A 26,360-nucleotide genomic window follows, 5' to 3' on the forward strand; every position below is an offset into this window, starting at 1 on the left:
CACTTCTGTGACTTCCGGCTAGTAGTCCAGTCTATAATTCTGTCTAAACTGGACTACTGCAACTCTCTACTGCTAGGTCTTCCAGCTTTATCCACCAGACCATTACAGATGGTGCAGAATGCCGCAGCAAGGCTACTCACCAACACTAATAAAAGAGCCCACATAACACCTATTCTTCACAGCCTACACTGGCTTCCTATAAAAGCTAGAATCACCTACAAGACACTATCAATGATCCACAAGGATATCATGGGCATCGCCCACCTAAATCTAAACTCGCATCTCCGCCTTCACACATCACAAAGACCTATCAGGCACAACTACAAAGGTTCCCTATATGCTCCCCCAATCAAAACCTCACGAACAAAACGAGCACTCTCAACAGCTGGACCCACGCTCTGGAACTCACTACCGCCGGATCTACGCCAAGAGACTTGCCATCTAACTTTTAAGAAAAACCTAAAAACGTGGCTTTTCAGGCAAACATATACAGAATCACAAGTTCACTTAGACACCGGCCAAAAAGAAAAACAGCCCAACAACAGATCCTAGATCACCTTCAACAGATCCTAGATCACCCTCACCCCCCCCTCAAGACCCTACCACGGCAAATCTGAAATACACACCTGTTTAAGACTTCTACTCTGATTCATCAGTATTCCTCAACTCATGCATATTTCGCATTTTTTGCACATCAGCACGGACTATGTACCCTCATATCACAATTTAGTCCACCCCTTCAATTTTTCTAGATATTTATTCTCGCTTTAAACATGCCGAACATTTACCCACGTCCTGTTGACGAGTTATTATTATTATTATCTATGTAATATTTAATTCTTTTTATTTATACATATATGTTATATGTTATATGCCATATGTTATACGTTATAGGTTAAGAAAACGCTGTTCAATGTAACGCCTTTGTTGCGAAAGTTTTGTTATATGTAAACCGACCTGATTCGATAATTGTATTGAGAATGTCGGTATATAAAAATCCGAAATAAATAAATAATTAATAAGATTGAAAAGCATTATAGTAGTTTTTTGGGGGTTTTTTGTAATTTTTTTTTTATTGAATTTTCAAACTTTTACATTAAGATAATGTTACTTTCCATCTGAAAGGTAAATAAAGATATTCTTACATCAGTTTTTAACATATAATTAGTAACAATATCAACAATAGCTTATAAGTAATCTGGAGAGGCAAGAAACAATTGAGCAGATACATTACCAATTTACACAAACTAAGAAAACAACCTCCTGAGAATTCTTAGGAATGAGAATCTAAATATTGTCTCAAATGCTCAACATCATTATAGTAGTTAACAATGTGGTTGAGAGAGGAGTGAAGCTAATCCAAGAATATCAGAACATTCTGACCAAGAACAAAAAAGAAAAGCAATACATTGTGGCAGATTGTTAGTAAACACAGAAAAAAAATACCCAGATGCTACCAAAACTGGCCTAATGAAGCAGTAAAATCTGATATCTTATTACATTTTTATTGTTAATATTTCCATTTTAGACGTTATTTTGCAAAGCATGTATTTTTCTTTTGGTTTCATTTTTGCTCAATACTTGACTAATTTTTATTTCATTTAAATAACTGTATGAAGAAAATAGTTATAAATAAAATTATCTTTTGATTATACTTGTCTATTATTTTCCTAAACGTTTGAAAATGAAATACAAAAGTTTTAAATAAGAAATACTAATTTTCAGTGAAATTTGAAAATTTAAGGCCTCTGGGGGTCACCTTAAAATAGTTCAATTGAGCTGAAATTTGGCAAGGAGCACTTTTTCATATATTGGAGCAAGATTAGGGGTTGGGAGCAAAGAATTTCAAAAGTTGAAAAATAAGGGCCACCCTAATGAGAATGATACGCCCGACGGTATGGAGCTATCTCCAAGTTCTCTGTTTGATGGCGGCAACGCTGGAGGTAGTACCATGTGCGAGGGCACACATGCGACCACTTCATCGCTCACTACTGTCACATTGGAATCCACAGTCTCAAGACTGTTCAATTTGCCTCCACTTACCGATGGAAGAATGCTGTCAGCTCCAGTGGTGGCTACAGGAAGCTCATCTGAGCAGGGGTGTATCCCTGTCCTCTCCGAACTGGCTGGCCCTCACAACAGACACGAGCCTCTGGGGCTGGGGAGCTCACTGTTGGGAACTGACATTCCGGGGACTTTGGACCAAGGAAGAGGCCCTCTTGGAACATTGTTGCGACCGTCGCTTCCCGACAGCTTCACTCCGCCTACCTTTCCTTTTTTGCGGCGACTCCTGCTCTTCACAGATGCCTGGCTGCCGCGGCATCTGCCTGCCATCCTCTCCGGCGTCCCCGGACCAGCTTGGGCGCTGCCTTCCGCCATGTTCTTCCAGTACCTTAGGGTGCGCGCACCGCGCGGCCCTCATTCTTATTTCCTCATTGGCGCGTTCCTCAGGGGCATCCCCCTGTGATAACATCACGCTGCCCGGATATTTAAGCCTATAGTTTATTGCTACCCATTGAGTTAGCAAGGGTGTTCTTACGGATGAGATTCGCTCTCCGTACCCAGCTACTCTGCCTTCCAACTTCCATTGGACTCTTTCTGCTAACGGGGGTACCCGCTCCTCGGGGGCCTCTTTGCTTCTTTCAAGTCGCTATCAGGTAACTGGTACTCGCTTCTTGAGGGCCCATGTTCCCTGACCCGCTGCCTGCATCTGTCTTCTCTTTTACTTGGAAGAATTCGCTACAGACACAATCAGTGAGTACTTCTATCATCCACTCCTCAGAGCTGTCTCCCTGGAACCAGGTACTCGCTCCTCGAGGGCCTGCCTCCGTTCCAATGCCAGTGCCATCTCCTACGTGGAACCGCTGTGTGAGTACTTTGCCAACAAGTCTCTCTGCCTCCAGGATTCTGGTATTTGCTCCTCGAGGGCCAGCTCTCCCTATCTCGGGGCCTCTCCATATTTGGGACTCTGTGAATGTTCTATTGTACTCACTTTCTCAGTTCTCTCCATTACAGCACTGCTACCAGAGGAACCGCTGTTCCAGCACCCTGGGGAATACTAGCCCAGCCGGCTACATCTTCTACTCACTACTGCCACCTCTGGTGGCTTCTCAAACTGTCTAAATAAAGAAATATCTGTGTTTGTGTGTCCAGAGCTGAGCCTGACCTGTGGCCCCTCACGGGACTTCCCCCATGGGCGAGGTCAGCTGCCACAGTGTCCAAGGGTCCACCCAAACCTCACTAACTATAACAAACATCAACTGCCTGGAAGCTCGAGCAGTCAGATTGGCGGGTCTACAATTCAGCTACAGACTCCAGGATCAAGCGGTTCATGTAATGTCGGACAACACAATGACGGTTGCTTACATCAACCGCCAGGGTGGAATCAAGAGTCAGCAAGTGTCACAGGAGATAGACCTCCTTATGGAATGGACGGAAATACATCTACAGATGAACTTGGCCTCCCACATTGCAGGAAAAGATGTCAGAGCAGAAACATAGAAATGACGGCAGAAGAAGACCAAAATGCCCATCCAGTCTGCCCAGCAAGCTTTCGTACTTTTTTTTTTCTCTCACATACTTATCTGTTTCTCTTGGCTCTTAGTAACCTTTTTTATTCTATTTCCCTTCCACCCCCGCCATTAATGTAGAGAGCAGTGTTGGAACTGCATCTAAGTGAAATAGCTTAATTAGTTAGGGGTATTAACCACCGCAATAAGCAAGCTACACCCATGCTTATCTGTTTATCCAGACTATGTAATTCAGTCCTTGTTGGTTGTTGCCTGAATATAGATCCACCTTTCTTCATTCCCCCCTGCCGTTGAAGCAGAGAGCCATGCTGGCTATGCATTGAAAGTGAAGTATCAGTCTTGCTCCCCTGCCGTTGAAGCAGAGAGCTATGCTGGATATGCGTGAAGTGTCAAACTTTCTCCCCTACCGTTGAAGCAGAGAACTATGCTGGCTTTGCATTGAAAGTGAAGTATCAGTCTTGCTCCCCTGCCGTTGAAGCAGAGGGCTATGCTGGATATGCGTGAAGTGTCAAACTTTCTCCCCTGCCGTTGAAGCAGAGAGCTATGCTGGATATGCATTGAAAGTGAAGTAGCAGACTTTCTAAGCAGGGAGAGTCTGCATCCAGGAGAGTGGATGTTGTCGGCCAAAGCCTTTCAACTGATAGTAGATCGCTGGGGCCTCCCATCCATCGACCTGCTTGCCGCATCTCACAATGCAAAGGTTCCCCGATTCTTCAGTCACAGAGGAGATCAGTGGTCCCTGGGGATCAATGCTCTTGTTCAGATCTGGCCGGAAGAAGAGTTGCTATACACCTTTCCTCCGTGGCCCCTGCTGGGCAGGGTCATTCGCAAACTCGAGCACCATAGGAGATTAGTCCTACTAGTAGCTCCAGATTGGCTCAAGCATCCGTGGTATGCGGACACGCGGAGACTCCTGGTAGAGACCCCCTGTGCCTCCCACCACACAGAGACCTGCTACAGCAGGGACCTGTCCTTCACGAGGATCCGATTTGATTCTGTCTTACGGTCTGACCCTTGAGAGGGCTCACCTGATGAAGCAAGGGTATTCTGCAGCGGTAGTTGCCACCTTACTCCACGCTCCAAAGTTCTCTATGTCCCTGGCATGTGTGTGGGTCTGGAGAGTATTTGAGCCCTCTTGCGAGGAACGTGGTGTTCCCCCCTGCTTGGGTGGTTAAAATCCCACTTATTCTGGAATTTTTGCAGGACTGCTTGAATAAAGGTTTGGCCCTTAACTCCTTGAAGGTGCAGGTAACGGCTCTCTCCTGTTTCAGGAGCGAGGTGAACGGAACCCTCCTGTCGGCTCATTTGGACGTGGTCTGTTTTCTGAAAGGGGTGAAGCAACTTCGGCCACCCCTATGGTGGCCGGTTCCCTTGTGGAATCTTAATCTAGTATTGGAATTTTTGGCAGGGCCCTCCTTTCAGCCGCTGCATACCCTATCCTTACATTTTTTAACCTTGAAAATCGTGTTCCAGGTGACTGTATGCTCAGCACATCGCATCTCTGAACTGCAGGCATTGTTGTGCCAGGAACCATTCCTCCGGATGACTCCAGGAACATTACAGCTTCGTACTGATCCATCCTTCTTGCCCAAGGTAGTCTCGGATTTTCATTTGAATCAGTCCATTTCGTTACCATCCTTAGATAAGCACAAGGACATGGAGGAATACAGCCTCCCCCGTCATTTGAATGTCAGTAGACTTTTGGTGTGGTATCTGGAAGTTTCAGAACTGGTCTGAAAGACGTACCGCCTGTTTGTCCTTTACGATGGAAGGAAGCAGGGCGAACCGGCTTTGCAAGCTACCATAGCTCACTGGGTTAAGGAGGTGGACATGGGAGCCTCTGAGAAGGCAGGAAAGCCATTACCTTCTCAGGTTAAAGCTCATTCCACTAGGGCTCAGGCAGTCTCATGGGTGGAAGTTAGACTGCTGTCTCCCGTCGATATCTGCCGAGCAGCGACATGGTCCTCGTTGCACACCTTCTCCAGGTTCTATCGCCTGGACATACAGGTCCGAGAGGACGCAGCCTTTGCAAGGGCGGTGTTAACCGGACCGCGGGCAGCCTCCCGCCCCAATCGAGAGTAGCTTTTGTACATCCCATTGCTCCTGAGTTCATCTGGCTACACACTAGGAAATGGAGAAATTACTTGCCTGATAATTTCATTTTCCTTAGTGTAGACAGATGGACTCAGCATCCCGCCCTCGGCTGCCCAAGATCTGTGCTAAGGATTCGCCCATGGAGTGGATATCAAATCCAAGAGATTACGTGTAAGCTTTCATCCAGTCCTAGATCAGGGCACCTATATTCTTACTGAGGTTCAATGTTTGATTGGTTGAGTACAGTTACAGTTATCTGTTTTTAATCATATTTTTAATCAAGATTTTTTTCACTAGTAGGTCCACAGTGACTTTTGAAGAGAATACTGAGGTCACTGCAAGAGGGTGTATGTAGGTATGCTTTGAAATCTGACTCCATCTCCATCTGCTGGCAGGGGAGCATAACCGATTGGTCCTGAGTCCATCTGTCTACACTAAGGAAAACAAAATTATAAGGTAAGTAATTTCTCCAGTGTTTTGCCTGCATTGATCATCTATCTGAGACATACCTCCCTCAATGCAGCCAAAGGTCAGGGTGCACTGAAAGGAGATGTTTCCAAGGACATGTTTAGGTCGAGAGAGGGAATGAACACATGTACTTTCATTTTGAGAATTGGCAAAAAGTATGTGTGGTCTTTGTTCCAGTGCATGCTGTTTTATTAAAGCTTTTGTTCATCTTGGTCGAATATTTATATGGTCTTGTTCCATCTGTCCCATTCTCTTTGTAATCCTTGATAACCACTTCTGACTTCCTCATGCTAATCCGTTTCAGCATAGACATGCATGCGCACACACACACACACACATACACCCCTCCTTCCAAGAGAGGAAAAGAGAAGAGGCACACTTGTAGGGAAGTACAAGGGAGCCACGTACTGCTGCTTTTCCTGCATGCGGATAAAATAAGCTATTTTTATTTCCTGTTTACAGGGCAATGTGCATGGTGCCACCGGCAGTAGCTGCTCCACCATGTCTCTACGTGACAAATCCTCCCCCTTCATACACACACAGAAGAAAGATCATGAAGCAGAAGCTGGCACAGCAGTGGGCTCCCTGTTTGCAGTGGCTGCGGCAGCAGAGCATCCCGCTCTTACTGCAGTTCCCTGACCTGCGCTTGGTGCAGTGCGATTCAGGTATGCAGGATGAGCCTTGTGAAGGATGAAAGGGATGCCCGGGCATTACCTGCAACTGCTCTGCCTCACACCCCTCAACCTCTTCTTTTCTTAAAACCAGGGAAGCTGGAAGCTCTGGCAGTGCTGCTTCAGAAACTGAAATCTGAGGGACGCCGGGTGCTGATCTTCTCCCAGATGCTGCTCATGATGGACATCTTGGAGATGTTCTTAAACTTCCATTTCTTCTCTTTTGTGAGGATTGATGAACATGCTAATTATGAGCGGCGTCAGGTGATGATTCTTTTACAGCTCATTTCATATGGAAGCTTTCTTGGGGCTAAGTTAGAGGCTCAATGGTATGTTGGTATCTGAAGGCTGGGAGCGTGGGGAACCTTGTCAATCTTTTGTGGTACAGTAGAGCTTTCACATTCACTAGCAAGAGGCTGGCTCATGTAATGTGATCAAAACCTACTATATAATCCTCAGTACAAGCTGATTCACTCTAAACATTGGTTTGTATTGTTCATTTTCATAAAATAGGGTACGAATAAGATAAACTTCTGGGTCTTTTCAGATTTTATTAGCCCTCCCAGTATGGAATCCTATATGTCAAGTTCAGGATCTCCTTCTGGTGTCTGTAGTCATATATATTCTCCAAGGATAAGCAGGATGGTAGTCCTCACAAATGGGTGACATCATCCGATGGAGCCCGGCACGGAAATCTTTTCTCAAAGTTTCTAGAAACTTTGCATACTGAGCATGCCCAGCATGCAGCTAACCATGCGTCCACACAGGGTCCCTCTTCAGTCTCTTCCTTTCCGCAAAGCTGCTGCCTCGCGATCGTGAGCTCACTCTTCTTTTTCACATTTTTTCCAAATTTTTGCTGTTATCCTTACATCACGTAAGGACATACCAGGACAACCTGTCTCCCAGTGTCCACCAACCATCGACTGCGTGCCATGTCCTTTTTCTGCTGGCATTGACCGGTTTTCACCAGTGCCCCCGGACTATGTCCATCACAGACCCCCCACGAGGTCTTCGTCCTCTGCCTAGGAGCAACCCATGATGTCTGCGGTTGTGACCTCTTTGCCCAGATGACCCTGAAGGGCCGTCAGGCATGTCTCGACAAAATGGAAAAATTATTCGGCTCCAAAAGACTGGATCTGTCATCGGCTTCGGGGACCTCCACCCCGCTCGGAAAGGTGGTTCCCATTTTGACCCCATCTGGGTCGCCCCCACGACTGTTCCCAGGCCCGAGACTGGAACCGGGGACCGACCGCTGTCTTTGTCATCCCGGTCAGGTTCCTCGCAGTCTCCCTCGGTCCCGGGAAAAGACCATGGTAATCATCAGGAACGGTCGAAGAAACATCGACATCGGTCATCATCCTCTAAGCCAGACCACAGTTGGGCATTGGCATCGGTACCTCCTCCGAAGCGGTCTCGAGCGGAGGAAGCAATTCCCTTCGACCCCCCTGAATCCTCCAGGTGGCCTCCACCGACACCAGTGGAGGGATCGGTGCCCCCCAGTTCCCTGGGGAAGTCCCAATTTCACCTCCTTCTCAAGCCATTTTGTCCTCGGCTGCCTTCAAGGAAGAGTTGGAGAGGTGCGTGCAGTTGGTGGTCGGCCGAGCCCTGCAAGGGCCGACTGCACTGGTGCTTGCACCATTATTGGAACGACTCAATTTGCTGCTCGGTGCCCTACTGATGCAGCCGGCACTGATGCTCCAAGCCCCTTTGCAGCTGAAGGGAACACTGCTGCCACCACCACTGGCCCCCTTACTGGTGAGCAACTCCTCAGAGGAGGAAGGGCCATCGGGTTCGATAGCGTCTCGAGGACATATGGTGTTCCGCCAGCTCCCCCAGGGTCATCGGGATTGGTTCCTTTGGTGCCACTGATCTAGCTGACGCCGGACTCATCGGCGCTTCTACGGCCTCAAGGCCCATTGATGCCTCCAGCTCCTTCTTTGGTAACTTTGAGGCCTACACCTCGACCGCCATTGGGTCTTCGACACCCCCGCATCTCCAGAAGGACGCAGTGAGGGGAAGGCCCCTTATGACCCCTGGGAAGGGGAGGCATCTATGTCCTCCATTGAGGAATCAGAGGATCTGCCTTCATAGCCCTCTCCACCGGAGGAGCGGCGAAAATCTCCCCCCGAGGATCTCTCCTTTGTGGGATTCGTAAAAGTCATGGCAGAATCGGTGCCTTTCCAGCTTTTAATGGAGCAAGACACCAGGCACAGGATGCTTGAGATTCTGCAATTCATGGATGTCTTGAAGGAGCTAGTGGCGGTGCCAGTCCATGACATCTTCAAGAGCTGGTAGCCCGCCTTTGGGAACACCTCATCTCGGTGCCACCAATGAACAGAAACAGTTTATCTAGTCCAAACTACCACCAGGTTTGAGTGCCGTCAGCTCCCCCACCCATCAGTGGTGGTAGACTCAGTCTTGAAGAAGGCAAAGAGGATCTGCATCCATGCCTCGGCTCCTCCAGGGCGGGAGCATATGGCTCTCGATGCCCTTGGACACCAGGTGTTTCAGGGCACAATGTTAACTGCCCAAATTGCTTGCTACCAATTGTACATGGGGCAGTGCTCCAGGAACCTGTGGAAACAGGCCCTTGAAATCAGTGAATGCCTACCACAGCAATTCCAGGAGGATTTCCAAACATTGTCCAGCAGGGCCTGGAATGCAATAAACACGAAGTTCGCTCTGCTTATGACATCTTCAAGACAGCCATGAGAACCGCCGTGGCGGGCATCAGAGCTCAGCAGATGGCATGGCTATGTGCCTCAGACGTATGCCCTGAAATCCAGGATTGTCTGGCTGACTTGCCATGTACAGGGCAAAATCTGTTTGGAGGCAGAGTCAAGGAAGCGGTAAGCGCAACTGAAGGACTACCAGGAGACCCTTCAGCAATTGTCAGCCAGTACCTCTGACACCCAGCCACCCAAATGTCCCTTCAGCAATATCCAAAGAGGCCCTTCTACCAGCCACGCAAATACTATCTGCCAATACCGAGGACCAGACCTCAACGACTTTCTCCCAGAGCGAGGCCCAGGCAGCCTCGGGCACCTCGAGCAACCACAGTTCCACTGCAGAACCCCTCCACTGGGTTTTGACCTGCGGCCAGGGAGCATGAACCAGCCCTCACTGTAGGACACCGACTCCCCGGTTGGGAGTCTGCTCCAGCTGTTTGCAGACCAATGGACCTCCATAACATCGGAGCTCTGGTTCCTGTCCATCATAAGTCAGGGCTACAGGTTGCATTTCCAGCGAGTTCCACCCCGCTCGCCTCCGTGTCCCCAATGGAGACCAACAAGGCACTTACAAATGCTTCAGGTAGAGCTGTCCACCATAGTACTGGTTCAGGCGGTCAAACCCATTCTGCCCTGTCAGCACGGCGAGGGGTTCTACTCCAGGTATTTTCTAATCCCCAAGAAGATGGGGGACTGCAGCCCATTTTGGACCTGAGGGCCTTAAACCGTTTCTTGGTAATGGAAAAATTCGAAATGGTCTCACTGGGTACCACGATTCCCCTTCTCAAAGGGGGAGACTGGCTCTGCTCCCTAGATCTAAAAGACACATACGCCCATATCCCCATCTTTCAGGTGGATCGGCAATACCTTCAATTCCTGGTCGACGGGAGTCACTACCAGTATCACGTTCTGCCCTTTGGCCTGGCATCCGCGCCCTGTATCTTTACCAAGGGTCTGGAAGTTGTCAGTGCATATCTTCAGAGACAGGGGATTCATGTCTTCCCTTACCTTGACGATTGACTTATCAAGAGCACTTCAGGACAGGGAGCACAGAGTGCACTGCGCACCTCGATCCAAATTTTGGAAACCCTGGGATTTCTGATCAACTAACCAAAATCCCATCTCCATCTGTCCTTGCAGCTGGACATCATTGGGGCTCGACCGGACACTGCTCAGACGAAAGCTTTCCTGCCTCGGGACAGGGCAGAAACCCTCACGGCTCTCGCTTGAATGGTCTCTGCTTACTCTCCTGTCTTGGCACACAAGTTTCTCCGGTTGCTGGGCCACATGGCAGCAACGGTGCATGTCACCCCCTTTGCTTGACTGCACATGCGCAGGATGCAGTGGATGCTACGTTCTCAATGGTGCCAGGCTTCTCAAGACCTGCGTGCGAGTGTTCTAATCACCACACTGCTACATCAATCCCTTCAGTGGTGGGCGACTCCCTCCAATCTGGAAAGGGGAATCCTCTTCTGGAGCCAACAACCCCAGACTACCCTCACCACAGATGCGTCTCGGATGGGGTGAGGAGCACATCTGGCGGGTCTCCATACCCAGGGTCTCTGGTCTGCACAAGAATCACAGTCTCAAATCAACTTCCTGGAGCTATGAGCAATTCGGTACACACTCCAGGTATTTTAAGCTCCTGAACAAGGTAGTTCTTGTACAGACCAACAATCAGGTAGCTATGTGGTTTCTGGACAAACAGGGGGGAACAGGATTTAATGGGACACAGTCAACATGGATTTACCCAAGGGAAGTCTTGCCTAACAAATCTGCTTCATTTTTTTGAAGGGGTTAATAAACATGTGGATAAAGGTGAACCGGTAGATGTAGTGTATTTGGATTTTCAGAAGGCGTTTGACAAAGTCCCTCATGAGAGGCTTCTACGAAAACTAAAAAGTCATGGGATAGGAGGCGATGTCCTTTCGTGGATTACAAACTGGTTAAAAGACAGGAAACAGAGAGTAGGATTAAATGGTCAATATTCTCAGTGGAAAAGGGTAAACAGTGGAGTACCTCAGGGATCTGTATTGGGACCGGTGCTTTTCAATATATATATAAATGATCTGGAAAGGAATACGACGAGTGAGGTTATCAAATTTGCGGATGATACAAAATTATTCAGAGTAGTTAAATCACAGGCAGACTGTGATACATTACAGGAGGACCTTGCAAGACTGGAAGATTGGGCATCCAAATGGCAGATGAAATTTAATGTGGACAAGTGCAAGGTGATGCACATAGGGAAAAATAACCCTTGCTGTAGTTACACGATGTTAGGTTCCATGTTAGGAGCTACCACCCAGGAAAAAGATCTAGGCATCATAGTGGATAATACTTTAAAATCGTCGGCTCAGTGTGCTGCAGCAGTCAAAAAAGAAAATAGAATGTTAGGAATTATTAGGAAGGGAATGGTTAATAGAACGGAAAATGTCATAATGCCTCTGTATCGCTCCATGGTGAGACCGCACCTTGAATACTGTGTACAATTCTGGTCGCCGCATCTCAAAAAAGATATAGTTGCGATGGAGAGGGTATAGAGAAGGGCAACCAAAATGATAAAGGGGATGGAACAGCTCCCCTATAAGGAAAGGCTGAAGAGGTTAGGGCTGTTCAGCTTGGAGAAGAGACGGCTGAGGGGGGATATGATAGAGGTCTTTAAGATCATGAGAGGTCTTGAACGAGTAGATGTGACTCGGTTATTTACACTTTCGAATAATAGAAGGACTAGGGGGCATTCCATGAAGTTAGCAAGTAACACATTTAAGACTAATCGGAGAAAATTCTTTTTCACTCAACGCACAATAAAGCTCTGGAATTTGTTGCCAGATAAGGTAGTTAGTGCAGTTAGTGTAGCTGGGTTCATAAAAGGTTTGGATAAGTTCTTGGAGGAGAAGTCCATTAATGGCTATTAATCAATTATACTTAGGGAATAGCCACTGCTATTAATTGCATCAGTAGCATGGGTTCTTCTTAGTGTTTGGGTAATTGCCAGGTTCTTGTGGCCTGGTTTTTGGCCTCTGTTGGAAACAGGATGCTGGGCTTGATGGACCCTTGGTCTGTCCCAGCATGGCAATTTCTTATGTTCTTATGTTCACCCTCTGTCAGGAAGCAGTCCATATTTGGTCGTAGGCCATCGACAATGATATCCTCCTCAGGGCAGTGTATTTCCCAGGGGTGGATAACACCCTTGCGGATTCCTTGAGCCGCGCCTTTCGACCTCACGAGTGGTCCCTCACAGCTTGGATGTTGACCAGGTGACTGTGCAGGCACTTGGCCTTTCAGAAGGGGTATCACAAGTTATTCTGGAATCCAGAAAATCTTCTACAAGAAAATTTTACAACATGAAGTGGAAAAAGTTTTCCACTTGGTGCGAGGGATGCGGACTGGATCCCTTTTCTTGCTCCCCTCCCGCGCTCTGTTTTCCCTCTCCAAACCACATTGGTGAGGGTTCACCTCAGTGCCATAGGGGCTTACCACCGGAGTATGGATGGTACTGTGATATCCTCTCAATCACTTGGGCGGTTTGTGAGGGGCTTATTACAACTAAAGCCCCCCATTTGCCCTCCAGCAGTTTCCTTGGATCTCAATATCGTCATGTCGCAATTCATGAAATCTCCGTTTGAACAATTACGATCTTGCAACCTGAAGTATCTCTCCTGGAAGGTCGTCATCTTGGTCGCAGTGACAGCTCGTAGGGTCAGCGAACTGCAAGCCCTAGTATCGTAACCAACTTATACAAAATTTTATCACAACAAAGTGGTCCTCCGGACACACCCGAAGTTCCTTCCCAAGGTGGTTTCAGAGATCCACCTCAACCAGTCCATCGTGTTACCTTCCTTTATCCCAAGGCCTCATCACACTCACTGGGGTGAACGGGCTCTGCACATTCTAGATTGCAAGAGAGCGCTGGCTTTATACTTAGGATAGTGCCTCACCGCCTCTCCACTTAACCTTTTGTCTCCTTTGACAAGAGCAAGCTAGGGGTTGCTGTCTCCAGGCAGACTTTATCCCATTGGCTTGCAGACTGCATTGCCTTCTGCTATGCACAGCTGGTCTTACAGCTTGACGATCAGGTGAGGGTTCACTTGGTAAGAGCCATGTTAGTCTTGGTGGCTGATTTGCGTGCAGTCACCATTCACAAGATTTGCAGATCAGAGACCTCCACACATTCGCCTCGCATAATTGCCTAGACCAGTGGTTCTCAACCGGTGTGTCGCCAAGAACACGCAGGTGTGTCGCCACACTTCCCGGTCCCTTGCTGACCCAGCTGCTCCCCGGTCCTCCTCCTCCCGGGCTTAAAATGCTTTCAACCCGGGCGGAACGTGGCAGGACAGCTGGAGTCAGCGGCATCGGCATGGTCTCTTCTTCCCACCCACCCCCCCACCCCCGTGGCCTGGAAGCGGAAGTGGTGAGCAGCAGGTGCGTGTGCGGGAAGAAGAGACCATGCTAGTGTAGTCAGCAATGGCCCAAAGAACAGAAGAGAGGCGCGGTCTGAAGAATGTGCAGCGCGGCTCGGGGGAAAATGAAGAGCATCAACCCTGTGGCCGATGGGACTCCTTGCTCCGCCAGGGCTGAAAATGAAGAAGGTTAGGGTTGGGAGGAGGCTGCTGCTGCCGCTAGTTCTGGGGGGGGGGGGGGGGGGGGGGGGAGGGAGAGAGAGTGAATGAGCAAGCAAGTATGTGTGTTTGAGATCCTGTGTGTGTATGTGTGTGAGTGAGATAGCATGTATAACTGTGATTGAGAGTCTGCCTGTGAGAGAGAGAGCATGAATGTAAGTTTACAATTGAGAACCTGTATGTGTAAGTTTGTGATTGAAAACCTGTTTGTGTGAAAGAGTATGTGTATATGATTGAGATCCTTTGTGTGTGAGAGAGATCATGTGTATGTATGATTAAGAGCCTGTGTGTATAAGTAAGAGAGAGCATGTATGTCTGTGTCTGATTGAAAGCTGGTTTAGGAGAGGGAGCATGTGAGTATGTGATTGAGAGCCTGTGTGTAAATAAGAGAACGAGAGAGAGCATGTTTGTAAGCATGTGAATGAGAGTCTGTGTGTGAGAGAAAAAGACAGCATGTATGTGTGTGTGTATAAGCCTGAAAAGATAGACAGCATGTGTGTAAATGTGTAATTAAGAGCCTATATAAGTGAGAGAAAAAGCATGTGTATATGTGAGTGACTGAGAGCATGTGTGTATAGGTGTGTAATTGAGAGCCAGTGTGAGAGAGCACTGGTATGTGACTGAGAGAGAGGAGAAAGTTCCAAGCAAACCACTCCTCCTCCTGCTAATTCAAAACAATCTCAGGACACCTGAATATCAAAGGTTCCCAAGTATGCAGAGCAAAAAAATTTTTGTATCCTTATTTTTCATTACTGGGTCTTTGTGTCTGCTATTTTGAAATATTTTATTGGTATTTAGAAATGTTTTATATGAGTTTTTAATTATTGGATATTCCACTCATCATCAGTTTCGAAATAATCTGTTCTTTTTGTTAGTATGATTTTATTGCTACTGATTTTATATTTCTTGATTTGTTTTATAAGGATGGGTGATGTTTCTTTTTTCCTTTATTACACTGCATACAGAGACTCTGACTTGTTGCAGTTTCCAATTCAGTTTTTTCTGCATGCTTCTAGTTATGCGTTTTGGTCTCTTTATTCTTTGTTAGGTAAGGGTCAGCACATGTGACTCAGGTGAGGTTTTCTGCTGGCGTGTAGTTTCTGTGTAGGGCTCTATAGCAGCCTGACTTGGTCTGTTTTCCTAATAGGAGGAGTATTGGTGTCTTAAGGCCTGTGTAATATTTCAGTGTTGCCTTTTCTTAGGTAAGGTGGTTACTGTTTAAGTGCTGGAAATTGGTGCTGTTTTGGTGTGGGATGTTTACTATTTATGCAATTTCTGTTCAGACAGAATATGTATCTTTTCCTTGTGTCATTTTAAACAATAAAAATAATTACCGGACCTTTACTTTTTATTTCCGTTGTAAATTGTAATGAGCAGTGTGTCGTCACACATGTGAGCGTGGCCTGTCAGGTGTGTCACGATGGGATAAAGGTTGAGAACCACTGGCCTAGACAAGGATGGCCAGCAGGACAGTCAGTTCGGACAATCCAATCTCCGTAATCTCTTCCAACCATGAAAACCTAGCTCTCTCTCCGTGGGCCCTGTCCTTGGGTGCAGACCTGCTCCTGTGGTCGTTGCAGCTCTAGTTGTTGTGCACATTGGCACTGTTTTCTGCTGCACATGTTCAGAGCAGCCTGAAGCTACTTGATTACCTATGTGTAAGGACTACCATCCTGCTGGTCCTTGGAGAAAACTGAGTCGCTTACCTGTAACAAGTGTTCTCCATGGACAGCAGAATGTTTGTCCTCATGAAACCCCCCCACCGCCCCGCAGAATTGGGTTTCTCTCAGTTTATTTTCTTTTTCACGAACTTTGTGTTATAAGACTGAAGAGGGACCCCGCATGGACGCGTGGTTAGTAGCATGCTCAGTGTGCCAGTCAAAGTTTTCCATGCCAGGCTCCATTGGATGATGTCACCCACGTGTGAGGACTAACATCTTGCTTCTTTAGAGAACACCTGTTACAGGTAAGCTACTCTGCTTACATATATACCTAGAGAAACATATATACAGTATATATATATATATATAATTTTATGTATATAGACTCATGGAAGATGTATATATAAATGTCCATTTTGATATTCATTAGTTAAAACAATTTCCTCTATACACTGTAAGTTTTAAGAAAGAACTTCTTTCAAGGAGGAAAATAGTAAACCAGAAATTTAATTTTAATTAATTTAATTTAATTTAAAATCTTTTCTATACCATCGTTAAGATAGATACCATCACTACGGTTTACAATAAGGCACATAAATTAATGTTGCTAAATGTATTAAATTATATCAATTAAACAGGTGCCATCAAGTTACGGTAACATAGTTATATAATAAATATTATTTGGTGAGTGTGATAAATCATGACCATTCTTATCTGTATCAGTTTTAAATACAAGAATAGATTAATAATTGTATCTTATCCTTTGGTGGTGAACGAAAAATAAAATACATACATTTGGTTAGGGAGATGTGTGTGGGTGTTCTACTGTCCGCTCCAGAAATAAAACAAAGCAAGTCACTACTTTCAGTTTATATAAAATATTCCTTCGTGGCATGAAAAGTAGTTTCTGCTTTTACAGACTTTTATCCGTAATTGATTCAGATATCTTTAAAGTGTGTATTGTTGGATCTGAATTCACTGTGTTCATTCTAGTGTTGTTTTATTTTCTTTCAAAAGTATGTGCAGACATTTCTAGTCAGAAGATTATAGTTTAGAATAGACCAGGAGGGCCTTCCTTGTCCGCCTAGGTATATTTGAGGAAGAGAAACAAGTGGAGATGTATTTGTTGTAATTTTTACTTCAGCCATATTAACTTGCTGTACCCTTATCATTCCCCAGACAAATGGGTTTTTCCTCTGCATTCAGGTAGGCCAGTCCGCACCGGTGGGTTATGCACTCCTATCAGTAGATAGAGACAGAGTAAACTGACTCACTGGCATCACCGACATATAGCCCTTCCCTGACATTAGCTTGCCAGTATTCTCTGTCTCCAGCAGATGGTGGACATGCATCTTCCTAATAGGGATTGCCAGTGTTAAAAAAAAAAAAAGAGAGAAGAAAAAAGGAAGAGATTGTGCTCCTGATGTGACACCTGGCTGGTTCCTTCCTCAGTTGAGTGGTTGAGCCTCTGTGCCTGACCAGGCTTAGGCTAAAAAAAAAATAGAGAGAGCATCTAAAGCAAGGGAATGCTCAGCGGTGAAGGCTTGTGTCTTCTCCGCGGCCTGATTGTGCTTTCAGCCAGGGAAGGCTGAGCTCAGGTAAAAAGGGAACGTGGTAAGTAATAGGCCCACTTTCCTTTCTGGGGCATTCCTCTCCCTTGGCGCTAAGGAACATCCCCTCAATACACCTGTGGAGGTGGCACAGGTTGGCAGATAGAGCAGCACTCAGCCTAGGCCCCGTGTCATAGGTTGGCTGCATGGTGGGCGGCTAGGCCGCAGCAAAATGCACTTAGGCCTCATAGGCATTTTTTCTTGCATACTCAAGCGTGGGCGTGAGTACGCACAGTGTGGCTGTGGCTTAGAGTCATCGTGCACATACACGTCCGTGTATGCGCACAATCCCATAACCTAGATTTGAGTGCTTACTCGCACAGGTATGACAGTGCGCGCATTAGTATGTGTGCAGGAGTTTGCGTGGAAGGAGAATGGCATTTTCATTATAGATAATGGTGTTGGGAGCTAAAAAGTCTAAATGCCTTTCTATTTGTGCAGCTTGCCATATAAGGGCAATCCAGCCATCAGTCTTACCTTGCCTATGCCAGCGCTGTCTGGAGGATCGAGGTGATTTGCCTCCCAAGGATTTTGCTGCCTTTGGGGCATCCTTCCTGCCGATGGAGGATTCAGTGGAGGGGGGCACAGGAGGCAATACGATGGACAGTTCCTCTCTCCCCCTTGTTCCCAATGGGAGGGACATCCCCAGGAGAGGGTTCAGAGAGTTCCATGTTCAGTCCTATGAGACCTGGTATGGATTCATCCTCCTTCCCTTGGATGGAGTTTATCCAGGGGTTACAGGCCATTCTGAAAGGGTGTCCAGCAGAGACTAAGCAGCCCCATAAGGAGGGGATACGTCATAGGTCTTCCCTCTTGGTGTCCAAGTCAGGCAAGTGCTATCCCTGGTAAGGTAGAGGAGGATGAGGATCGTGACCCATTGGATGAGTCCAGTGGTGACTCAGATTCCACAACTCTGGAAGAGGGGAAAGTTCCATTTGATTTGGAGCCACATAGGACTCTACTCTGCTTTTTTCACAAGGATGAGTTGCCAGGTCTGTTGACTCAGATCCTGAGAACTGGTGCAGAGTGAAAAGTTCTCACCCTCTCAGAGTAGAGGTCCCACTGATTTTGGAATTTTTGCAGGAGGAATTGGTTAGGGTTTTGGCCCTAAACATTCTGAATTGCAGGTGGCAGCTATTGCATGCTATAGAGAGCGGAATAATGGTAGGCTTTTGTCCTTCCATCCAGATGTGTTTAGGTTCTTGAAGGGGGGTCAAGTATCTATAGCCTCTCTTGAGCCTACCAGTGCCTCTTTGGGACCTTAATCTGCTATTGAACTTTTTCGTGGGCCCTACCTTTCGCCCGCTGCATGATCGCTCCTTGTGGCTGCTTACTTTGAAAATGGTTTTCCTGGTGGCAGTCTGTTAGGCAAGATGTATTTCCGAGCTGCAGGCTCTTTCTTCCCATGAGCCATTTCTAGGAATAACTCTGGGGGTGGTATAGCTCAGGACTATACCTTCCATTTTACTGATGGTGGTATCAAGTTCCATTTAAATCAATCTGTTTTCCTGGATACACTGGTCATGGAGAGAAATGAGCGGTATTTTCGGTTGTTATATGAAGTGGCATCTAATGCGGTACTTGAATGATACTTGTTCTTTGAGGAAGACTGATCATTTGTTTGTTCTCCATGGTGAAGGTAGACCAGGAGAGCCAGCGTCGCAGGAACAGTAGCCCTTTGGGTTAAAGATGTCATCAAAGCAGCCTATGTGGATGTAGATGTTCAATTGCCTAGGCAAGTCAGGGTGCATTCCACTTGAGCACAGGTGGTCTCATGGGCGGAGATTCGATTGCTATTTCTAGTCGAGATTTACCAGGCAGCAACATGATCTTCCTTATATACTTTCTTCAAGCGTTACCGTTTGGATGTTATGACTCAAGAGAACACGGCCTTCACGTGGGTGGTATTGACGGTAGTGCAGGCAGCCTCCCACCTGTTTCGGGAGTAGCTTTGGTATATCCCACCAGTGTGGATTGGCCTGCATGAGTGCTGAGGAAGGTGAAATTACTACTTACCTGATAATTTCCTTTTCTGTAAGAAAGGCAGGCCAGTCCACAACCCGCCTTGGGCTGTCTACTAGATTTTGGTTTCTGTTCGTCCCTTATTCTGGGACAGTGTAGTGTGTTCTTTGTTCCGAGTTGTTTGAAGGATGTATAAGTGAAGAACCAGTCCCTAAAATGTTAATTTTTTTGTGGAGTTCAATACTTCCCAGTTGGCTGGAAGTAACGAACGTTTGACTGTTAATAGTCATGGTTCAAGTACAATTGATTTGTCCACAGTTTGGCTTTTCTAGAGATACTGGCAGGCTGATATCGGGGCAGGGCTATATATCGGTGATGTCAGCAAGTCAGTTTACTCCTCCTTCTGCTGGTAGGAGTGCATAACCCATCGGTGTGGATTGGCTTGCCTTCCTTAGAGGAAAGGAAATTGTCAAGTAAGTAGTAATTTCACCTTCTTCCTTACCAGCAGATGGAAACAGAGAAAAAAAGCCTTACTATACTTTTGATACTTAAGTTACTGTTCTGCCTGCAGTTTCTCAGTATTCTCTGTCTCCAGAAGATGGTAGAGGTGCCTAACCTGCAGTCGATGTTGTCGGCTAGAAGACTACTCTAGCTGCACCCCTGGGCTGTGGACATATGGTTCAAATCTCAGCTGGGTAATCTCCCCTTTTAGGGAAAGTTGCTTTTTGGTGAAGATATAGAAAAATTGGTCAAACACCTTGGAGAATCTAACAGGATAATTTTAAAAGGAACACGTGTATGCCCATAAACACGCATATCGGCACGCGAGCAGAGAAATGCAGCAATTTTAAATTGTTTGTGAAAGTACGTGCGTATCATTTAAAATATCCCTCCCACAAGTATGTGAGCGTGTGATCTTAAGAGGTAGCTCAAGTAAAGGGCCCATACGTATTTCTGCTAGGGCTTTAGAGGCTTTTATGCGCATATGCAGGCAGTTCTTGAAACATGCTCGCGTGAGGGGATGCACGCATGATCAGCTTTTTTAAAATGCGAACTTACGTGCGTAATTCTTGGCCCTACTCTGGAACGCCCACGCCCCCGCCCCTTTATTCTTGACGAGCACACGGGTATGTTTGCACGTACTTTGCAGCTTCTTAAAATATGCGTTGCTCACGCAAGGCCTGCATATGCGCTCATGTAGCCATTTTTTCACGCGCATCGCTTCTAAAATCGACTCCAAGTCTCATATGTTGCCAGAAGACAAACCTAAGGAAGTCTGGAAGACTTTTCCCAGCAGACTGAAGTTTAGGGAAGCCAGGCATTATTGTCCTGGACAAGGTTGCTCTTCACAGAGCCAGTATACGGGCAAATCTCAGTCCTTTAGAACCATAGGAATTATTGAGACAATTCAGGATCCAGTTCCTGGAGACTTTAAAGTTCTTTATGAAAAGTTGGTCCACACTTTGTGCGTGCTTATAGGAGGGCAGTTGACACATTTTTACAAAGAGTGGACTAAAATAATGACAGATCAATGACTCATTTCTGGCACGAAAATTAGCAGGCGAGAAATAATTTTCCTATCAATGGCTCCTTTCTTTTGTAAGAGATGGCTACACCTTAGAATTTGCTTGTCCTGTAATTGAGGCCTTTATTATCTCTCCCTGTGCATCAAGGATAAAAAAATGATGATGTACAGTCCACGCTAGAATGTCTTCACCTTTTGGATATTTTATTTCCAGTTCCAGAAAAGGAAAGAGGTCTGGGAAGGTTCTCCTTTTACTTCGTGGCACCCAAAAAGGAGGGCACATTGTGGCCCATACTAGATCTCAAGAGGTGAATGCATCTTTGTAAGTGCCCCATTTTTGTATAGGCTCTCTATGTTCAGTGATTTCAGTGGTCAGGACTGAGGAATTCCTGGCATCCTTAGACCTGTTGGAGGCTTATCTTCACATTCTGATTCTGATTCAGTGCTCAGGTTTGTGGTACTTGAGGAGGGCATTTTCAGTTTCAAGCCTCCCATTTGGGTTGGCGACAGCTCCTTGCACATTTTCCAAGGTAATGGTCATGGTAGCAGCAGCTCTGCGAGAAGAAGATATTCTGGTGCATCCTTATTTGAATGACTTGCTTTTTCAAGCAATGTTGAGAGAAGATTGCCAGCATTCCATCCAAAGGATACTTCTGCTGCTGCAGACTTTAGGATGGGTGGTAAATTTTGCCAAGAGCAAGCTTGATCCATCATAGAACTTGGAATATCTGGGAGGAGGACCTTTGGTTGGAGAACCTCTCTCTGAGAGGAGGGAAGAGAGGGCCAGGCCAGAGGCTCCTTTTTTCAGCGTGGGAGCTGTACCATCAGGGCCGACCCAAAGCCATGCCCCCCCCTAAGGTGACATCATCCGGAGGGGCCGGGACGCCAGAATAAATTTGGGCCAGCTGCGGCATAGACCCGGAGGACTTTCGGTTGGAGAACCTCTCTCTCAGGTCAATACAGTAAAGTGCGGCCGCAGTTACCCTGCTTCTAACCCGCTTTCTACTCAGTTTTTGGCCGCGTTAGTCCAACCCGCGATACACTATCCCCTTTAACCCATTCTTACCGCCTCTTTAAATCACCGGGTAATCCCTTCCGCCCGCGGTATGTATATTAGATGTAAATGATCGAATTAGCTATTTCCTCCCATACAGTAACGCGCACCCCGACTATCGCTTTTTTAACCTGCAGTTTTGCCGCGCGTTTAACCTGCTAACTTACCACCTACCCTTACCCCTGCGTTAGAGGCAGGGGTAAGGGTAGGCGGCAAACTTTCTCCCAGCCCCCGCTCACCTGCCCTGGCCGCGTCCATGAGTGCTGGTCTCCGAGGCAGCCCCAGTCCTCTCTCCCCTCCTCCCGAAGTAACGAAAGCGGAAAAAGCAAAAAAGCGAAAAAAAAAAAAATCAACGAGTCTCCAGCGATCACGGATCCTCCGGAGACAGACCATGACGGAGACGGACCACGGCTCCCCTACCTCCTGGAGGCAGCTGCCGGCGAAGATGGATGCCTGCATGGGCGAAAGCGGGATTGCCAGTCCTCTCTCCCCTCCTCCCGAAGCAAGGCACCCACACAGGCCAAGTGACCTATGGACCATCATATCGTAAGGCGGGTAAGTCAAGTAGCCCGCAGTACGATACCCGATATTTCCTTTTCTTCAGGGGCTTCTGACAGCCCTACCCAGCAGATACATTCTCAACCTCAAATGGAACTGCCTATCCTTAATCATCAAGTTTACTTGTGGGGGAGGCGAGTATGAAGAATAATGATAATCCACACCCCACAAGCAGTGGGAGGATGGAGGATTTGGGATCTTATGGGGATCCTGGACTGCAGGTGTTAAGTCCAGAAACCATAGATCCTCAGAATATAACTTTGGTTGATGTTTGGAGGGCAATTAATGATCTACAGAAAGTTATGTCTGGATTTATGGCCCAGAGTAACAGAGGGAATGTTGAAATAAAAAATACTTTAGAATTACATGATAACCGTTTAAAAAAATTGGAAGAAGTTGGAAGAGCAACTACTGTACAGATAACTTTACAATCTGTTAATAATTCCTCAATTAAAGATAGTTTAGTTATCCATAGACAGATAGAAAGCCTGGAAAATGAGAATAGGGTAAGGAATCTAAGGTTCTTAAATTTCCCCATTACCAGACTTCTATCAGCTAATGAATTATTAAAGAAGTATTTAAAAGAGAATTTGTCAATAACAAATATAGATGAAAATCTTGTTTCAAAAATATATTATGTATTAAATACTAGAATTAAGAGACAGGAGGGTGAGGAAGGAGTAGAAGGTATCCAACAAGAGTCTCCAAATTTGACTTCTTTTTTGGAATCATCACTAGATGATATACCACAAAGAGCTACACTTCTGGTAACCTTTTGTAGAGAGAAAGATAAGGTGCATGTCTTACAGAAATATTTTAAAAATAAGAAACATCTATTCTGTGGACAAAAGGTTTTGATATTTCCAGATGTATCACTTACCACGCAGTTCAGGAGGAAACAATTTTTATTATTAAAATCTAGAGTTCTGTCCTTAGGGGCAACATATTTTCTTAAATTCCCCTGTAAATGCCTGGTAGTTTTTCAGAAAACTAAATTTATTTTTCAGGATCCTTCACATCTGGAAGCATTTTTGGTTGACAAAGAAAGAGGTTGAGTTATAAGTACTGCATAAAAATATTTATCCAGCTAAATGTAATATTAAAATTCATTTTTTCTGAAATAACTATATATATAAGGTTTCCTCCCATGTTGTGGACTAGAAATTTGTGGAATGAATAATAATGTGGGAAATGATTGATGATTTGATTTTATGTTACACAAATTTGTTCTTTGATTTTTTGCTTATTGTAAAAAAATTTTAAAACTCTAATAAACTATAAATAATAAAAAAAAAGGAATATCTAGGGGCTCGTTTTGAGATTAGTATAGGCAAGATGTTTCTTTCAACAAACACAAGATTGAAGCTTCAGGGGCAGGTCAGTCAATTGTTACAATTAAGGGTTCCCAAAGTCTGGGATTATCTTCATGGCATGTATACTATACCTGGTTCCATGGGAGTAGCTTATATGAGATTGTTGCAGAAAGCCCTTCTCTTGTGCTAGAATCCTTAGTTGCAGAATTTCAAGATCAGGTTACCTGTGATTGGGGAAGCCAGATTAAGTCTTTCCTGGTGACTCTTGCCGGACAGTTTGTCCAGTGAAGTTGGAAATTCTGGATTGGATAACAGTAACTACGGATGCCAATCTGAGCAACTGGGGGGGGGGGGGGGCAGGCATTTGTGAGGGACAGATGCAGATGGCACAGGGTCTTTGGACAGTGCCAGAGTCCTCTTGATCCATCAATCAGTTAAAGACAAGGGCGGTCAGGAAAGCCTTAATGTTCTTTCATCCTTTGGTTAGGGACAAGGCATTGAGAGTGATGTTGGACAATACGACTACTGTAGACCGGGAGAAACCAAGAGCCCAGCAGGAGACATGGGATTGGGGAGAATTTCAGGAGTGCTTTTCTGGAGCCAGGTGAAGCAAGAGAGGACATTGTAAAACTGAAAAAGCAGAGATCTCCTGCATATGCTTTTGGAGGGGACAGGAGAGAGGATGTTGTTCTGTTGGGCAGAGCAAAATCTGTAGGTGTTGTCAGTGACTCATGTCACGGGGGTGGAGAATGTGCAAGCAGATTTTCTAAGCAGGCACAGTCTGGACTCTGGAGAGTAGGAACTAGTGGAAGAAGCTTTCTGTGTAATCAGGGACACAAGGGGGAATCCCCAGTTGGAGTTGATGGTGATAAGGCAGAATACCAAGGCGCCAAAGTTCTTCAGTCAACAATGAGAGTAGGGATCGGAGGACCTGGACGCCCTTTCTCAGCTGTGGCAATCCTGCTTTCTGTCTTTCCTCCTTGGCCTCTGATAGGAAGGGTTGCCAAGCTAATAGAGCGGCCTCGAGGTCAGGTGATTCTGGTTGCTCTAGAGATATCCATGATTTTTTATTTTAGTAGATTTCAAAGTGAAGGGGCCCTTGTGGCTGTTACGGGTTCAGACTGTGCACACTGGTATCCTGCCCAGGGGCTCTGACCTGGAGGGCTAATCTCATATAAACACACACAATTACTGGGATTATACCTGGGGGCTTAAACCCAGGAGCTTATCCCCTATACAAATAGCCATACGCAATTACTGGGATTATATCTGGGGGCTTGAACCCAGGAGCTTATCCCCTACACAAAGAGCCACACACAAACTTGGAATCAGTACGTCACGGTTCCAGGTAAGAAAGTAAGTTTATTTGAGCAATAGGAGGATAGAACAAATAAAATCAGATCATGTAGAAGAAGTAATGGTAGATAATAACAATTGCTACATAGATATAAAAAGCTTACATTTCCAAAGAATCAGCCGAACTATCTGGTCCAGGGCTCTCTCTCCCCCCTCTCTTTCTTGCTGTCTCTCCTTATACACCTCAAATGCTTGTGAAAGCAGTGGCATTCCCTCCCTCTGAGTTCTTATCAGATTTTAGACACAGCTGTGTGGCTTTTTTCTCTCTCAGGCTTTAGTATAAGTTAATTGCTAGTTTTCTTATCATAGACAGTGGAATAACTAAATAGACTCTTGCCTGTTCGTAAACATTTCACAGTGCAAGACAGTAAACAGGAGTTCACTCAGAGATTGGCCTGTGGTCTTCAAACTAGTTTGAGTCTGGGTGAAAACTCTGAATCCATACGGCCTACCCTCTATATACATCCTCAGCAAAAGTAACAAAAAATGACTCCAAGATCGGCTCAGCCATGTTCCTGGCCTTTTGCGTCAGGGGCCAATTTTCTTGGAACAGGCAAAACGCTTTTGTTTCGCAGCCTGATTTTTGTGTGAAAGTTGAGAGTGAAGGGCTATTTTGATGAAATCATTACAGCTTTGTAATGATTTCAACGTCCTTGGCCTATATGCATATTTGGCCTATATGCATATTTGGAAAGTGTTTGAATCTTGATGTAAGGAGTCGGGCATTTCCATGCTTTAGGCTTCAATTACAGTAATTCTTTCCTTTTTGCAGGCGAGTCTGTAGAAGGCTTGGCCTTGAATTCTCTTAAAGTGCAAGTGGCTGCATTGTCCTGTTACAGAGGGAGAGTATTCAGCTCTTCTCTGGCTTCACACCCAGATGTGGTGAGATTTCTCAAGGAGGTGAAGCATTTGTGTTCTTCAGTTAGACATGTGGTTTCATCACAGAATCTTAATTTAATCTTGAAAGTCTTGTGTAAACCTTCATTTGAGCCATTAAGAGGAGAGTATCTTTGAAGGATCTCATTCTGAAAGCTATGTTTTTGTTGGCTATTTGTTCAGTGAGACAGATTTCTGTGTTACAGGCCTTGTCACGCAGAGGCATTTTCCTTCAGTTTTCGGAGGAGGGGGTTTCTATTCATATGGTGCCAAATTTTGTTTTTACTGAAGGTGGTTTCTGCCTTTCATCTGGCTTAGTCTATAAAGTTGC

At 45.8% G+C, this 26,360-nt stretch overlaps 1 protein-coding gene across 7 annotated transcripts in view; it reads left to right on the forward strand.

The window, feature by feature from the left end:
* The window catches only part of LOC115100599 (E1A-binding protein p400-like), a 274,887-nt gene that overhangs the window by 180,179 nt on the left and 68,348 nt on the right, over positions 1–26,360 (forward strand). For all 7 annotated transcript variants that reach the window (XM_029619158.1, XM_029619157.1, XM_029619159.1 and 4 more), the window contains 2 exons: positions 6,555–6,757; positions 6,858–7,027. In XM_029619158.1, the coding sequence (XP_029475018.1) occupies positions 6,555–6,757; positions 6,858–7,027 (373 nt within the window). The remainder of the gene's footprint in view (positions 1–6,554; positions 6,758–6,857; positions 7,028–26,360) is intronic.

The sequence above is a fragment of the Rhinatrema bivittatum genome, chromosome 11, assembly GCF_901001135.1.
Source record: "Rhinatrema bivittatum chromosome 11, aRhiBiv1.1, whole genome shotgun sequence".
Taxonomy (NCBI): domain Eukaryota; kingdom Metazoa; phylum Chordata; class Amphibia; order Gymnophiona; family Rhinatrematidae; genus Rhinatrema; species Rhinatrema bivittatum.